Consider the following 18,674-nt stretch of genomic DNA (forward strand, 5'->3'; position numbering starts at 1 on the left):
GTCCTGCTGCAGTCAGGTAGACGGCCTGTTGCACTACTGTCGCCCAGGGCACCTTGTCCCCACAGCAGGTGTCACGTCCCCAAGGTGTTAACCATACTAAGGGAGGCTGGGGCTGTAATTCCCTATTCCTCCTGCAGCCAGAGTAATAACAATTGTCTAACATTCCTTTTTTTTATATTATTTCTTAGTCTCTCTCTAGGTAAGAGATATATAATTGATTCCCACCACAAATGTCAGTACTATTAAACTGCTCACACTGATATTATTGGAGATCTGAGCTGTCACTATTTTAAATCAGAGTGGAGGGTATTTCCTTGTTAAGTTGTTGTGGTTAAATATACCTTATACTTTATCACCATATACAGGCTAAACTTGGTTTGCATTGGCTCTGATGGATTTTTAACATTTCTAATTGTGTCTTTCTTGCTATTTGGACGACCTTTGGTCAAAGTACAGCAGTTTTTTGACTTTGTTAAAGTCAAAACGTGAATGAATATGTTGCATAATTGAATTTTTGAACTTTAGAGAGGGCTATACATGGACAGAGAGATGAAATCCTGGTTAATTCTCAGCAGTACTTTAGTTTTGTATGATATTTGCCAGTTTTATTAGCCAGTTTTGTTAATATTCACACTCATTATGTGGTAGCATGTATAGTAGCATTATCGTGGAGCACCAGAACAAATGACATACTAACAGTTACAAGCATGCAAGGATACACATTTGTCATTGATTAAGTGAAGTATGGTATTAATGACAGTGAAGAATTAGGACAATATGCTACATCCGTTAATATTTTTGAATGCCGATGTTGGTCAGTTGGTCCACCACTTTACTCCAGTATTATATTAGAAACTGTTGGTTAATGGCTACAGACAATGAATAGACAAACTAGCACCACCTGGAGGTCAGAGTTTTAACTTATCACGTGAAATACCTCAACATCTGAATGACTTGCACAACATTTTGGTACAGACATTCATGGTTCACTGACGATGTATCGTAATGACTTTGGTGAGCCCCTGACTTGTCCTCTAGCGCCACCAGCAGGTTAATATTTGGGGTATCTTAAAACATAGCAAGTGGATTTCCATGATATGTAGTACCTTCATTTGGTGATCAGGTGACATTTTTATTTGTCCAATTCTTTGGGCTATGACTAAATACAAGTATCAACTGCACTTTGTATTTACTGCCGATTAGTACAATGTTAGCATGCTAACACGTTAAATTAAGTGGGTTAATTTGGTCAACAGTTGAATAGCATGTCTGCATTTTCATCGGGAGTGTGGCTGCTAACACACTCCCAATGAAACTGCAGATATGCTTTGCCCTAAGTACAGCCTCACAGAGCTGCTACAGCTTGACTGTAGACATTGGCTCTGCTGTAGTTAAACTGTGTTAAGAAACATATCTAACAACTCCAAACCGAGAACAAACCTATCTTCCAAAAAAATTTGGTATTAAACTCCTGATAACTGTAATTTATCAGCGGTACATATCCAGCCACTTTGTGTTGAATATGAACAGTAGCCATGAATGAGTACTTTTGAAATATACTCAGCCACTATGATTCTAGATGATATTTTTATTGGTTATTGGTAGTAAGAGGAACAATATAATTTGTTTGTTTGTAACTTTTTCATTTTGTGGTCCACAATCCTGATTGATCTTATAAATTGCTCAGGGATGGCATCGGCTGTCAGGCAGAGATGCATCGGCAGTCAACTGTGGAAAAGCCATCCTGTTGTCATTACACTTCCATTAACAGTCACATCAACCTTCTGCCAGATGCACTGGGCTAAAACCAGTAAGACTCATCATCACTGTCACAAACCCATCTTATCTGACCTTCAGACATAAACCCATACACTGTTCAGGCAGACAGCTTCACCCTCTCTGCAGTCATTACACCCACTCTGTGTGAATGGCATTTTTGGTGCTTGTGTGTGAGACGCTGTGTGTTAATGTGCGACTGATGCCTACGCACACACACATACATTTTGATCAAAGTCACTACATTTAATAATTTTGATAAAACTAATTTGACCTTTGCCAGGTTGGCATGGTAATTCTGCTGCTAATATCCTGCATGAGATATTAGAGTGAATGGAGGCTTACCAAAGTCCTTTTATTGCAGTAGTCTTATGGACGTGCATGTTTGTGAAATGTACGTGCTCAGACTTTATTAAACAATTTCCACCACAGAGAAGATTTATTATCAGATCCTTATTATTCGCACACTTCAACAAAAGGTCGACATATCATAGTTAGCCTCTTCATGTTACTGACAATGTGTGCAAATGATATATTTCCTTTTTATAGCAAATAGCTCATTGGAGATATGTAGATTAGGGAAATATAATTCAGAATGTGAGAAAAGGGAGTCACACATGGCAAGACTACATGCATTGCCTGTAAGGTAGATAATTGCAAAACAACAAAAATGCTTGACAATTTGCATAATATTTACACATACAATCTATATAATACAATGCACCTTGAACTAACATCATTACGAGGATAAAATACCTAAACTAAAGGATTATTTATCTCAATTATTACTTAATAACTATGGTTATTTATTATAGTGATTTAGCAGCTCAAGTACAGTTTTGCATTTAAAAACATTGACATTGATGTCTTAAAACAATTCTCAAATGCCCATATGTACATTGATAGAGTTGCTGTAGTTGTAGTTGTTGTGTCCACACTGGCTATGAAAACATTCCCAGGTAGCCTGAGCCAGCCAAACCAAATCATTTTTAACCAAGCCAAATGGCAGCTGGAGGTCTATCTTGAAAGACTGAGTTGTTTGGTTGTGTCTAAGGTTGCTTGGACTTCAGTTTACACACACACACACACACACACACACACACACACACACACACACACACACACACACACACACACACACAATGTAATTTCTTGTCACAAAGCGTATGCTGTAAGTACACATGCCAAGTGTAAAACTCACAGTAGGTATAGTGTTAAAATCTAACAGATTGAATAAGTAGAGTTTAATTTCCCCCTCCTCAAACACACTTTGGATAGTTCAGGCTACAACGTGAAGCTCAACTCTTGCGTAATATCTGCTAATATTTATTAAATGAGTTGATTTCCATTTATACTGAATAGTCATTCAATGGTTATCATAGAATTTCATCTTAGGAGCTATAGGTAAAAATAACAGAGAAATAAAAAATAATGCTGTGTTACAGAGCTGATCATAATAATCACCTTTTAAACTAAAGCTTCATCTTGGCACAGTCCTAGAAGTAGTGCATCTCAGTGCATTTACCATTAACCGATGCGCTTTCAATAATATTTCCCAGCATGAGTGCTGTAACACAGACAGGCACTCACTCCCCGATGTTTGGCCTCTAACTTCTGTGTGTTTATTAGCTGTTGATAAGTTGTTGCTGGCAAGCTGTATGAAAAGACATTAATCGACTAATTTAGTGTACAAATCACTTATAATAAACACTTGTGAAAGCCTGGGAGTGAAAACACTTTAGAGACCGAGTCCATAGAAATCTTCAATTGAGTGCAGGCTTGTTTGTTTTCTCACTACTACTTCTGCTTTTCATTATGGTTATGCCTCAAAATAATTTGTTTATAACTCTGCCTGCTTTATAAATTTGTATTTTAGTACCCCACAGCAAGTGGAGTAATTTCACAAAGATAACTTCTTAATGCATATTTACGCTCATTAATCTCTCTGAATTTAGTCCAGAGCTTCAGGATGAACATGTTCTACCACCAAGATCATTCTAGTTCACTGATTTACAATGGAGACTGTGAGCTTATATAACACGAAGAGGCTTTAGGGAACCTGGCCTTTTCTTATTCAAAATCCTCTTATAAGGTTTATTGGAGAATATTTCTTTAACTATAATATAACAAATAGGGATCATAGACAGAGGTTGGAATTAATGAAGTACACATTTTTACTCAAACATCTGTACTTTATACACTCTTACATTTTCAAAATGATCAACATTAACAATGTGTGACATGATACATGTAAATAGATGTGAAAAACAGAAATGTTGAAAAGACGTTACGACATAATAAGATGAAAGAGACAAGAGAGTACGGAGTACATTTCAGAGCCTTTACTTTTTCACTTTTACTTGAGTGACAAAGTTGAACCAGTACTTCTACTTTTACCTATTCATAGAGTATTAATTGATAAGGAAATAATACATGATTATACCCTGTTTTATTCCATTCAAAGCAGTATGAGTCAAGTATGAATTCTATGATAATATTCAATAGCTGGATTGGTAGTGAGGTTAAATTATAATACAGTAGCATATTACAAGATCATATATTACACTGGGACTATAATAATGATAGTGGGTTGATAATGTAATTTAATATACGTGTATGATTCCTTAGAGAATCTAATGAAAAGATTTTGTAAAGTTCTATGATCCTTTTGCTGAAAATGTAATTCTTAGTGAGAGACAAGCCTTTATTCTCAGAGGATTTAGATTATAGATCAGAGATTACTATGCTACAAATCTTTATAGCAATATGAAATATACCAGAATGCAGGATGATAAAATGCAAAAAGGACAGTCATCCCTGGAATAACCCGTGGCAATCTAATGTTAATATTCAGCCTGATTGTGATCCGCTCTATGGCAAACCATGTGATATCTGCAGTGGTGCAGAGATCTCTGAGCAGCAGCTGGGATTCAGACACTGCAGGGGAGGAAAGGTGCCCTACTGAAAGGAAAGCCTGGTCTCAGAAGGAACGGTTACCTGAGATGACACTTACACATACATCCGCACACCAAAACGTCTATACATGGTCACACACTACTCATACCACTGTTGTGTCTAAACATACAGAGCCTGGTGTACAGCTACAGAGATGTCTTGCTTCAACTCACAATGCAGCATTGTTCAAACAACTGCGTTGGGCTAGTAAACCAAACGGGACTACAACACCGGAAATTACTGGACCAAACAAGGGCTAACATACTAATGAATATAGAACCAAACCAGCATTGAAACACAAAGGGTTTGTAGACCAAACTAAGATTAAAACACTAGTGATATTTTGACTGGAAAAAGGCTAAAATACCAGTGAATACTGAACCAAACCAGGGCTAAAACAGCAGCCAATTTTAAACCTCAATATGGCCACATGGGCTGTCACCATAACCAACTGAAGGGGATGGCATGCCACCACTACAACTGCATGTGACGTCACATCATTATTTCATGCTCAGTATTTGGTTTTTAAGATAATAAAGCGTCCCAGAGTGGTCAGGCTGAAGAGACTCCACACAGGAATAGCATTGTCTGAAACACAGTGCTAGTCAGTATCCCTTAATTGACAGCCCAGGATGACAACATACAGCACAATAGACTGTCATGTAGCTCCTGCCTCACCTGCTCTGGAAAAACTCCCGATGGGAAACACCAGACTGGCACGCTAATTATCCCAATTGGTCACAGTGTTTTGTGTAACAAGTGACCCTGTTAACTGGTGATTTCAGCCAAATATGTTGACTATCTGGTGACTATTCAGCTGAGAGTTCCAGGACGAGGGGAGAGTGCAGGTGATTAGTACAAGCAGGTACTGAGATTAAGCATCCTGTTGTATGTAGGTTGTTTCCAAGTTAGCCTTGCTTTGCCAGACCAAGCTTCCAATGTTTTATTTATATAACATTTTCTAAGCTGCTGTCACATACTGTGCATGTATTATACTAGTGCACAGTTCACCCTTTTGAAGTACTGTAAGTATAGTGCTTAAATCAGTTTGACAACAAAAATACTGAGTCTCTTATTGCCACATTCTCAGAGCCTGATATTTGGTTAACTTTAGCAGCAATATGATGCTCAACCCTGTGTCAACAAAATGTCTGCCAATAACATCATATTACCGGCGCTTCTACTCATGAAATGAGCTGCTTTCCATTTCAAGGGATCGTAATGAAGTTATTTTTACTGAGCTATCAAATGTTGGGAGACTTTTTGAGAAGGTTTGCGGTGATATAAAATACCACATACTGGCCGACTGGGACATGTGGATAATGAGTCTCTTCAGACATAATGTGTCTGGCTGGAAAACAGCTCAGAAATAAACATGCTATATGAAGAATATGTGCATGGCATTGACCTAAAATGCAGATGAAGTAATTTACCAGGAGTTTCTGAATCTATTTAAACTCAGAAGTTCCTGTCACTGAATCTAAATTTTGCATAGGGCCAGAGGTTTGGTTATTTTACTGAAAAAACATATATGGTGCTGACAGGGGTTTAGGGCATATAGTGAATGGTTGCCTCCATCAACGGACTTGAACTTGGATCAGATCTCGCTGCATCACCTCCACCTCAGAAAATAATTTGGAGGATAATGATATTATATTGCATTCTCTTTCTTCAAATGTTATGAATTATAACAATCTGTATAAGCTTACATTTGAGTCCTTTCCCCAAAGCTTTAATAGTAGTGTTGTGTGTACCTGCAGCATTCAAGTGAGAGTGCAGCCTTGCATGTTGCTTTATGTTGAATACATTTCATTATTTATATGACCCTGAAGCCCATTCACAAAATATTCTGGTGAAACACTGCATATTTTAAGCTCATGCTTTTAATATGTGCCCAACATTTGGCTATTTGCAAGTTCTTTCACGCAATCTCCTATCTCCTTTTCCTTTTGTTGTCACTTGACTTTCTGTCCGAGTGTTCTTTGTCACTATGCGAGTGCCACTTAAAGCATGGAGGAACATGTTGCAATCAGTGTGGTGTCTCAGCACTTGATTATGAAGGATCTTGTGAAGGTAATATGCAGATGCACTAAACCAGCTCTGGAGGGAGCAAAATCAGCAAATGGTCTCTTATGACTATTCTGATCACATGCTTGTGCCTCCCCAGACATCTAAATTAATCAGTTCATGGTATTCTTCCCAGGTAAGTGAGCTTGCTCTCCAAGTTATATAAAATATGACCAGCAGCACTTGAATTACATACCTAATTTTAAGCAACACTGCTGGTAAACCTACCTTTTTCATTCGCTGACAGCTGACTGGTGCTGTTGCCATGGAGGAAACTGAGAATCTTCAAATTTCACTTTCATTCATTTTATTTATCTCTTTATTAGGATGTTGCTCTTGGTGACATTTTTCAGTTTTTGTAGGTTTCTAATGGCTCCGATATCTAAGATGGTTAAACCGTATTAGTCAAGGCTTTGGTTAAATAAACGACTAAAACATTTACTCCCTGTATGGTCGACTTAAGCTGTCTGCCTGTTCTCCAGCTGGCCTTCAGCCAGTCAGCTATCGATCTGGGAGCATGTTAAACTGTCACTGTAGGGTTTTGGAGGAGGTAATTTTCTTTCTTTTCTCTGAAAATGTGTTACCTAGGTATCTCTGTGCAGACATCCCCACCCCTCAGGGCCATGGCTGACATTTTCTCTCTCAGCAGGATGTCTACCTTCTTCATTATAGCCACAGTGATGACCTTGTCGGTCTCCTCTCCTGCAAATTTCTCTTTGTGCCGAAAAAAAAAGGCTAATTGCAGCTGTTTTCAGGGTCAGGAATTCAAAAGGGGGGTATCTTTTAAATGAAGGGAACTTTTGATGGACTGCATGTATTTGTGAGTGCATCCCACACTGTGGGACCAGCTGAGAGTTATTGTGGCTTCTCCCCATGGGTCGACGTGGCTGACTCAGGATGCTTTAGCCTACTATTCTGAATAACTCTTATGTAACTTACTATTCTCTCATTGGCCAGAAGTGACACTACCATGTTTTTAGCTTAACATAAAGCTGTAATAATGATATATTATATGATAATATAACACAAAATTAGTACTTTTACACCTTACGTACACTTTTTCTGATAATACTTTTGTACTTTTGTAATTTAGAACGCAAGATTTGTAATGGAATATGTTCACATTGTGGTATTTGTGTTTTTACCCAAACTGAAAAATGTTAATAATTTCTTCATCGCCTCAGTAGCATGAATCACTTTCTAAAGATGAACCTTGTCATAAATCAGTTTGGAAGAATATTGTGCTCATATTTGCCTGCCTACACCTCACTATCCAGTCTTGCATAAAACTGCAGTAAATATGATACCCACTTACCTATTAACAGATTACTAAGGGACAGAGACGATGGCATCCGCATTTCTGGTGAGTTCAATTGGATGGCCATCCTGTTGCCCAAGGCGATCATTAAACCCCAATCAACAGCATAGTTTTTGTCGCCCCATAACCCACCTGTCTGCCAGGCTGCCTGCCATCCCCTAGTTTGTCCATGCTAAGCTTGTGGTGATAACACTGTAATCAGGCAGCCCACTGCCCCACGGGGCGTTAAATAGAGTGGCTTGCAATAAGTCTGATGAAATCTGCTCCTACTGGGCTGCGTTCAAAGCAAGAACACAAACAAACAAGAACATTGCACAATCCAAAAACACAGCAGACACTCAGCTGTTGTGCATTTATGTTTGTATGGATCTCGGAGGACCCTCACTGACATAATACATTCCCTAACCTTTACCATCTCGACGACAAGCCCAACCTAACCCTCATCCTCATCTCAAAACAGACAGACGGCAGCGAGGGGTGAAAAAAGGCAGCCCCCTTTAGACCTTTATGTTGTGCCAGTGGAGCAAATATATTCCAAACACAATCCAACATAATCCCACAGAGTGCTACATTGGCCAGTTCCTGGTAAATTACTTATGGTAAGTTACATATGTGAATACCGTAGTTGTACTACACATGTCACATATGACATATGCATGTATGATCCTCTGAGCTTAAAAATAAGGTGTGCAATGATGAAAAAGTAGAAAGTACAGACACTTGTTTAAACATGTAGAGGTAAAAGTAAAAAGTAATCAGAAAAATAAATACTGAAGTAAAGTACAGATACCTGGGGGGGGGGAACTAAAGAACTGTAACAAAGCATTTGTACTTACCTCACACCTCTGGGCAATAATGGTAGCACATTACAGCTCAGTAATAATATGGTAATTGTGGGGTGATAGTAGCATTACCATGTATTTACCAAAGTAATAACCAGGTATTGTCAACAGGTATATTTGGGTAATAGACTGCAATTTATGTAACAGGATGAGAAGGATCTGAAAAAGTGCAATAATGAGGAAACATGCAAACAACGATGCAAACCTATTTAGTAATTGTATATTTTGATATTACTTAATTATTACCTATTTCTTATAAAACTATTACCCCACTATTACCATGTTATGACAGAGCTGTAATGTAAAGTGCTACCACAATAATAATGGTTAAGTTTCTTCGTTATTTAACTTTAAATACTCTCCATATGTCCCCAATGGTTGTGTGCTGTCCCCACCATGGCACTGTGCTCTCTCAGTTTGAGAACCACTGGTTCTGAGAATAGAAGCTGAAACTAAGCTGATTGTTGGTTTGATCCAATCACAGGAGAGTGACAGTAGGGGTTGGGGCTGTGTGATCTGTACCTCAGAGGGAAATACTCAATCTGTATTTGAATCCACACCACCTACTGTAGACAAATGATAATTTCAGGTACACTTTTTGATGCTCCCTAAGTTATTTTAGTTGTATCTTTGACAGCTTCTGTGGTAATAATGTAATCCGTGCTAATAATCCAAGATATACTTATGTAAAGCTGTTGGTTTCATACTAAAGACTTTGACTAATCTAATGCAGCTACGACTCAACTTTCTAAGTTTCACTTTCCTGTATTTTTTCTGGATTATAAATTGTAGCATCTTTTATCTTCAAACCTAGAGGACACAATCTTGGCATCTTTTCCTACCATCTGGGGTTGATGGCTGTTCTAACTTGCAATAAACCTTTTGTGACTATCCATTTTGATTGGTGGGGCAAGAATGAATTGTTCATGACAGCGGAAGCCATTAAAGTCATTTGACCAGCTGTCTCAACACACCATCAAGGTCTTGTTAGAATCGTATTATTATATTGATTCTGACGTGCAGCCCGAAGCTGCCTCTGCCCTTGCTTATGGCAGGCAGCCAGGATCTGTTTCTTTCAACGAGAGAGGGGAAGAGGGTGACAGCAGTCTGATTTTCCAAGGAGGTAAAAGCAGGAGGCTTGTCAGTTTTAATCTTCTTACTGGCTGGGAATATCTTTTCTTGGAAGGTGAATGGGATATAGGGTTTTTTGTGTAACCTTTCTTTAATATTTGCATGTTAGTGTGCTTGAGTAATGCACTTTGCTGATACCTGGGCTAAACTGTTCGTTCTGCTCCCACCATAACCCTCAGACTCGTGGTCAACATTTTGAGACTTATTGCCTTTCGAGAAAGATTGATTCCACTTTCATACTTCCATACTGCCAGGAGACAATTACCTTAACTTAGCTTTACGACTGTGAACAAGGGGGAAACAACTAGGATGGTTCTGTCCAAAACTGAACTCAAACAGAAATAAAGATGACAAGTTGTGGTTTAACGAGGAGTTACATGCTGTAATTATTTCTTGGCCTGGCACAGCAAGTTGTTATCGCTGCAGAGACTCCAGGAAGTCATTGACCCCACCAAGATCACAATTCTATGTAAAATCATAGCTTGTTTTTATATTTCTACTTGGATTAAACAAACAAGACATAACGTGTTAATTAGTTAGCTTTAGAGGTGGAAAAGCGCCAAACAAGTTGTCCCCCACCCCTGTTTCCAGTTTATTTATCTTTATACTAAGGTAATTTATATTCCGGGTCTAGCCCCATACTTAATTTACAGACATGAGAGAGGGTATCAATCCTTAGACTGATGCCCTCTCATGAAAAGTTAGCAAATAAGTGTGTGCTGATCGATTCCTTTAAGTGGCCAAAACCTATACTGTATATAGAAGCATGTGTGGATAACTATGACTACAAGAGATTAAACATCTCAAAGGGGATTGGCCTCGGTACAACCTTGTGTTTGCTCCATATATTACTGATTGTCTGCTTTTATTATTTAGTTCTCAGGGGCCTTTGTGTAGTCCTAAGTCTCAAATTTTCAGTGTCAGGGACAATGATGATGATTATTTATGTCTACTATTTAGTTTTTTAGTTCAAATATAAGGTTATCAATAAACAAACCATATTGCCCAATTGTGATATTTTCAAGGAACTACTGATGGTCATGCTCTGAGAGCTGGTGTGCAGGGAAAACAGCATATTTAACTAGCTGAGGCATGCAAAATACACAGCCCACAACTAATATGATGCTTTTGCTCCTTTGGTCTTTTTGTTCTTATGAAGCAGCTGAATTTCTCTCTTCTGTAGCAGATTTACTGCCAGCTCACCCTGCATTTCCTCCCTGAGCTTCCACCTCGCTAAATGATCACATGTTCTCATGTTTGTATTCACAATAATATTACAAGTATGAAGCATCAGCTACTTATACAAGCAAAAAATATAGCAGCAAAGCGAAACTAACAGTGTTTTGCATGTATGTGTAATATCACAATGTTTGATAATTTCAAGAGATCTTGGAGGATTTGTGCGGTACAGAATTTATTGTATGTTCTGTCTATTTAAAGCTCTGTACATTAAGTAGAGTCTGTTTGAGTCTGTTGTGGAAGTACTCATGTAATCTTTGACCCAGCGTGGGTGCCCGCTGAATTGTGCTCCACTGACAGCTAGCTCACACATTATAAATATACTCATAAAGCTAAAAGGGTCAGAAAAATGCACACAGCATGAGGACATATCTGCAGTAATATAACCTGTATGTGTTAGAAGCACAGGAAGTTGAAAGTGTTTTTCCTCCATGTAGAGATCTGTGCATGCATGACTGAGTTTGCACATATGGTATTTTCTACTGTTGTCTTTTTTTTTTTAGCACTTCTTTAATGTGATCGCTTTAATGGTATAAAACATATGCAGCCACCTCTCTCTCTGTTCTCTCTACCTCTCTGTTCTTGGATTTGATTCTGAGGTTATATATAGCTGCTGAGTTGTGTGGTAGTTTCGCGTTAGCGGTCTCCAAAGCGACCAACTTCTCACTTCCCACTCTCTGACGCAAAAAAAAGCAGCTGTGTAGAGATGGGGTGTCAGCATTGTAATCAAAACAACAGTTATTCATGCTCTAATCTGATTACTACAGTGTAAAGTGGGCGATGTGTTTTATTTAACATCTGTACAGTTATGATAATAGGTCATAGGCACCTAGTGTGCTGAACCTCATCTCCTGCTTATATATAAAATGATTTAATGTGATTCAGGATTGTGATTTTCCTCCCATTTTATGCTGTTGTAGCAGCTTTTTAGATATCATTGTTATGTACGGTAACAACATATAGGGATCAAATTAGACAACCTCTTTAAAAGGGTTAACTTTTGAAGGTGTCTTCTTCCTAAGCTGAAGTAAAGTGAACTGAACGCTGATCTTCTTCCCTAAATTAGATGGTCTGAAGATGATTTACCATATTATAATCACATCTTGGAAAAATTAGTTCTACCAATGATGCACCATTTCAAGCTAAACTGGAAACTTTGAAGTAGGCAGACCCCCTAAATAAGACACATGGCAAATATAAAATGCAGAGTAGAAACTGGCAGAAATGTGGTGATGGTTTATTAATATACTGAATATGGCACATTTAATCATTCCTTCAATTATGCCTTGCCTCAAATGGATACTATTAAAGTTTAAATACTATCCATCTTGATTTAACTATATCTCCTCTTCCCTGTCTGTCTCTGTTCCTCTGCAGATTGAAGACATCGTCACTCAAATCCAGGATGAGACAGAGGGTGTGCCCATCAGAACTGTCAAAAGTTTCATGACCAAAATCCCCAGTGTTGTTACAGGTAAGAACTACAAACTATATATTGTTTCTCACCGCCTTCCAAAATTACCCATATGAACGTTTTCTCATCTGACATCCCTATCTGCAGGTCTACCGTGGCAGAATGATTCCTGTGTTTTCTGATCTGCCACCACTATGGTTAAGATTTGGTTGTGGCCATGTGAAATGGCTCTTCCACTTAAACACACTTTGTTGACACAATAAGGTCAATCACTATTTGGCTGCCTAACAACATCACACTACATCTTCCTTTGCTCCTTTAGACACAGTATTTTTTTCTACAACCATTAGAGGTCTGTATCAGAAAAAGGTAAACATGTGTTGTTGCATTGCTTTAATTTAACTCAACTTATATTATGATGAACATGTCATAAAACAGTTACTCATTTACACATCAAGCAGAGTAAGTTGACACAAAACCAAAACAATGAGCAGAAATATGTTAAAATGCTCTTTAATTGTCTGTTGGTTTGTCATCAAATACTCATATGAGCAGCTTTGCATGTTGAACAAACAACCAATGTTGTAGGAATAGTTAGATATCCACTTCCTTTCAACTTGCATAATCGGTAATGCTTTATTTTACAGGTCTGTAATTTCCCAATCCTCTCCAAGGAAGTTTCCTGCATAGAACTAGGTTACTTGGTACTAATTTTCAGTAAACTAGAGACAGCGTTATTTACACAAGTCAGCTGAACATGCATTTGTGTAAAAATTTGAAAGAAATTGCGAATAATTTGTACAAGTAAACATACAAATCAAAATTAGGGAGAATAAAGGCTTAAAGGGAGATTTTCTTCGAAGGAAAATTTCTGTATAATTACAGGAATTAGTTTCCTGTTCCTCATCATTTGGAAATTATGGGGCTGTAAGGTAAAGCATATCTGCATAATCTTTTTATACATAAAATTCGTTTTTTAAACAACAGTCCCCACAGGATTGATGTCAACTTACAGCATTCAGTTTTGGGTTACGCAAAGAGCCTAGTGGCTGTGAATGGCAATGGCAATAGAGCTAAAAGCTCAAAATACAATATGTGTTGTAGCTGTATTTCATTCTGGTTCTGTCGAGGCCACTACTGTGTTTCTTCAGCAGTGGATTCCTGGAGAATAGCTTAATAGCTGGAGGGAAAGTGGGAGGACAATATATGATTAAGTGTTTGGAAAAGAGAGTACATAAACTGAATGAGTAATGCTGTCCTCCTACTGTCAAGGTGCCCTTAAGCAAGGCAATCAACCTCTGACTGCTTCAGTAGAGCTCGAACTGTAGATGTCAATGTGTGGAACTGTATTGATGTGAATCACTAGGAAAACATACTCAATCGTAAATAAACACTTAACATAGAATGATAAAAACATTATTATCCAGTTGTACCTGACAGGTAGAAATTGAAGTCAGCCACTTTGCCTGCTGGCTGTAGTTGCTTCGATTGTTAATCTAAATCGCTTTAACAGACTGGAGCCACAGTGGGAGGTTGGACACAATCCAAACAAATGATGGAAACAAAGAAAAGCTATTAACATTCTTCTTCTTTTTTCCGGAGTCTGTGCACTTATGGAAAATGCATTACCCCAAAATGCCAAAAGCATGAGCGTATCAATAAACACAATTACTACAGCAGCGGATAGATGTGCAGATCAGCAGCTCAAAGGTTTGCAGCTGAGTGCCGAGGGCCAGGAAACTAATGAATGATGAAGGATTAAACACAGCCTCCCTCGGGACTCAGAAATCAGAGGGGAAGCACAGATGAGATGATACTCTATCTCCACCGCAAAAAAAAGCTTTTTAGTTCAGTATGTTTACCAATCATACGAATCACATAAAATTATGTCTGTTCTCTAAATATCTCTCTGCCGAGTGCCAGTGGTGTGACATAATTTTACATTATTAAAGTATTTCTTTTTCAAGACCACTGCTTTAGACGAAGTAGGTCATTTCCTTAATTAATTAATATTAATTTATAACTCTTATTTTGCTTCTGCATCTAAATTAGTTTGAATGTGACATTTCCACATTAAAATATCTAAAAACACAAGACCTATATGTTACAGATTGTGTTGAGTTGGGTACTTACATTATCAAAATGTTTCCCACAATGTTCAAACTCCTTATTGGCTTAATTAAGGAGTTTGCCCCCAGTTAGAGGTTTCCGTCTGGTGTTTCCAATTTCCCTCTGGGGAAACACAAAAAAGAGAGTGAAGTCGGGGAATATGAGTAAATGCAATGTGGATAAAACTTTAATTCATTGCCTTGAACATATGAACATGATTGCTTGCCTGAGCCATGTCAGACAGATTTTCCACTGTGCATTTAAGGTTAACAAAATCTTCCATTACACTTAATTTTTAGTGCAGTTTTTACATTTATCATCTACCTTCTTATTAATTAACTCACTCATCTTGTGTGATTTCCTTTAGTTTTTTTAAGTTTATTTTTAGTTTATTTGAAGGGAGTAAATAATAGAAAACCAGTGTTTCTTTGTGATCATACACTTTATAACAGTCATTTGTCTTTCTCTGTCTGATCTGATTTAGGTACAGATATTGTACAGTGGCTGATGAAGAACCTGTCTATCGAGGATCCAGGTAAGGTTTGAAAAATAACAATAGGTTTATGCTTAATATAATTACCCTGTTAATAGCCACAGGCTCCCATGACAACACATTAAGAAATTAAGTTTTCACAAGTTAATACTGGTAAATTAAGTGCCAAAACAACCCAGAGTGAGGAAGAAAATATGAAAACTCTGGTTTTAACAAAAAATACTGGCAAGTTTTTGTTATGGATTTGTTGTTTAGTTAACCTGACCTGAGGCATGGTGGTGGGAGAGCAGTGTTTATTGTTGGTACAGTAGCCCACAGCCTGGACACTGAGTCAGTCATTGAGTCATCTATGTTACATCCCCAGTCAAACTACGTCAGAGCTGAATCCTATAGCTGAAATCCAATGTAAATTCAAAAGGATACAAAAGGCTGTGTAAATCCATGGTAAAATGTTATCAGAAACGTGTAATGCAGCTAAAGTGTCACATTCGACACGAAGATGGTACATTTGTGGCTTTTCTCCAAATTTTCCACATACATTTTTGTACAAGTAGATATCACAACACAAATGATAAGTGAGTGAGAGTGGTGAGGAACCTGCTATGATCTGTACTACTTTCACAGCTGAGGCCATGCACATCGGAAGTCTCATCGCAGCTCAGGGATACTTCTTCCCTATCTCAGACCACGTCCTCTCCCTCAAAGACGACGGCACTTTTTACCGCTTTCAGGTGAGCAGGAGCATCAAGTGATGATAAAGACATCATCTCAGACTTTTAGTAACAATAGATCATGTTCACTCTTAGATAGTTCATAACTGATACTCAGCATGCAATCAAGTGAGTTATGTGAGAATATGCCTTTATGTGATAGTTAACTTTAAGGTTGGGGTCTGTTTTAAAAGTAGGGTCATAGGTTTAGGGTCCGTTGAGAATGCTGAAATAGGCAACTGATGCTTTGTTGAACCTCTCTCTTGTCACCCTAGAATATCAAATGTTTCCAAGAAAGCCAACACATTGATTTTGAAAAATTTTTATAACTGCCTTCACATACATGACGCCATTGCTTAGAGATGTGAGAAATTTCTAGTTCTCCATTTTGTGACAGCAGATTGAATTTGGCAAGACATCTGCTGGATTGCATTATAGCTCAAAATAGGAAAGGATTTACATTACAGTGCAATATTAACGGTATTCCAACAGTATTCAATGTATTGATTCAGCATGTTTTAAGGAACACTGGTATACCAGTATAGAGCAAATCTGTTTTTAGCTAGCAGTGTTCCACCACTTTGGTTGATCGAAGTATCTGAACAACTTCAGGGAATGAAGTGTAATGATCTGCTGACTTTTCCTCTAGCAGGTCAGAGGTCAAAGTTTGACTTAGTTAATTCAATTTTTTGTATAGCGGCAAATCATAGGATGTTATGTCAGGACACTTTATATAGAGCATGTCTAGACCAAGCTTAAAAAATAAATAATGTATAGAGACCCAACAGTTCATACCATGAGCAAGCACTTAACGACATATTTAAGTCACATGGGGATGTGGGTCTAGGACATTTTAGCCTGTAGCTTAATAAATGACCAAAAATCCACTACAATTTCCATTACAATGTGACTTTTGGTATTTTTGCACTTATAGTGTATAAAAAACTAAAGTTTCTTTTTTTTCTCTCCAATAAATGCAAATTGCCTTGTGCCTTTTGAAACAGACCTAAGCTCAAACTAATCCCTTCTTCATCCTGCATTACTGTGAGAGATACTGAAAAGTCCAGCAAGGTTAATCTGATTGTGGGGGCACTTGCTTTCATAAAGACCCCAATCAGCTGTTGAAGATTACTTGTTCTGTTATGGAATTACAACACACCAATCTTGATCTTGATGACAAAAGGCCCTGTCCGCTGTCTACAGCTTCTTCAGTACTGTGTTGGGATCCTGTGACCCTATTAAAAATGAATGGTGATCTGTTAAAATATTCATCAAGCGAGTGAGAGAAGGAGGTCTTGGTTCGAGCTGAGTGGGTGGCTACCAGAGAGATATGGTGTAGTAGAGTAGTGTAGTAGAATTAGTCTCATCAAGGGACAAAAAGGAAAGAAAAGTGTGCTGACATATTACTCTTCCTTCACTGTTCACAGATAAGACAGTGGCATTAAAGTCACAGATGAATTATGCCAAACTGTTTTATCCTGATTTTCCTAATTAAAAATAGGAAACAATGTTTTCACATTCCTCAGTGGGGAAACAGCAAGGCGGCACATGGCGAGATTAGAATGATCACTGTGCAGCATCTTCTTCCTTCCTATTCACTGTGTCTTGTTGCAGGGCTGAATCCACCAGAGCAGTTTAATTAAAGCAGACGGCAGTGCACGTTACCGTTCTTTGACCTTGGTTCTCCTCCTTCAAAGTGAAGTGGCAGAGAAGACACCAGGAAGGAGGAGCAGGGGGAGGAGGAGGCGGAGGGCTGTTTCCCATAACAGAAAAACTTCATAAAGATAATCACCATTCATTAGCATTTCATTTTCCGGGCAAATTAAGTGCAGGACAAAGAGGAACACAGAGAAGGAAAATCAAAACAATTAACACCATGTAAAATTTCCCCTCATTTAAACAACTAAAGATGGTTTTAAAACTTTGATTCAATACCCTGCGAGCTATGTCAAATAACAATCCTATCAGCATCTGTTCTTTGCCTGCTGGCTTTATTGTTCTGCTTTCCCATTGTTTATTTTGCAGCTTTCATCGCTTCTCGTTTTATTGTGTTGCTGCAGTACTCCCATGGCTCTGCAACACCCCAGGATGCTTCTTACTAGTGAAAAAATTTCAGGAGTCAGCTGTTCTGAATCCGTTCAAGCCTGATGATAATAAAAATATTTTGATTGCTCACATAGTGGTGCAAGGCAATCATGTGTACTGCTGTGTCTCAGAGGCAAAACAACTGTCTCGTAAAGGTCATCGTCATCACTCCAGTTTTTGTCGGAAAGTTTTGAAAGTATACATTTTTCTGCATAGTTTTGACTCTCCACTGGTTGATGGAAATCTTTTGATTCTCACCTTTTCACTTGGATTTCCCGTCAGGCGCCATATTTCTGGCCATCCAACTGTTGGGAGCCTGAGAACACAGACTACGGTAAGAGTCTTAAAGGGATACATTGAAAAGTCTGAGAATAGTATTTAAATGGAAATACAAGTATTGCATGGCACAAAAAGACAACAATGTTATGTCAGATGTTGATCAGTATCAGTGTCTCAACTGTATTTTTACAGGTACTTACAGGATGTTTAACGTTCATCACGTCAATCACTTTTTCTATTTTGGAACAAATGTCTT

At 38.1% G+C, this 18,674-nt stretch overlaps 1 protein-coding gene across 3 annotated transcripts in view; it reads left to right on the plus strand.

The window, feature by feature from the left end:
• The window catches only part of rgs6 (regulator of G protein signaling 6), an 87,769-nt gene that overhangs the window by 51,706 nt on the left and 17,389 nt on the right, over positions 1-18,674 (plus strand). For all 3 annotated transcript variants that reach the window (XM_051410108.1, XM_051410110.1, XM_051410109.1), the window contains 4 exons: positions 12,706-12,802; positions 15,336-15,386; positions 15,969-16,075; positions 18,422-18,473. In XM_051410108.1, the coding sequence (XP_051266068.1) occupies positions 12,706-12,802; positions 15,336-15,386; positions 15,969-16,075; positions 18,422-18,473 (307 nt within the window). The remainder of the gene's footprint in view (positions 1-12,705; positions 12,803-15,335; positions 15,387-15,968; positions 16,076-18,421; positions 18,474-18,674) is intronic.

This window comes from Dicentrarchus labrax, unplaced genomic scaffold, assembly GCF_905237075.1.
Source record: "Dicentrarchus labrax unplaced genomic scaffold, dlabrax2021, whole genome shotgun sequence".
NCBI lineage: Eukaryota > Metazoa > Chordata > Actinopteri > Moronidae > Dicentrarchus > Dicentrarchus labrax.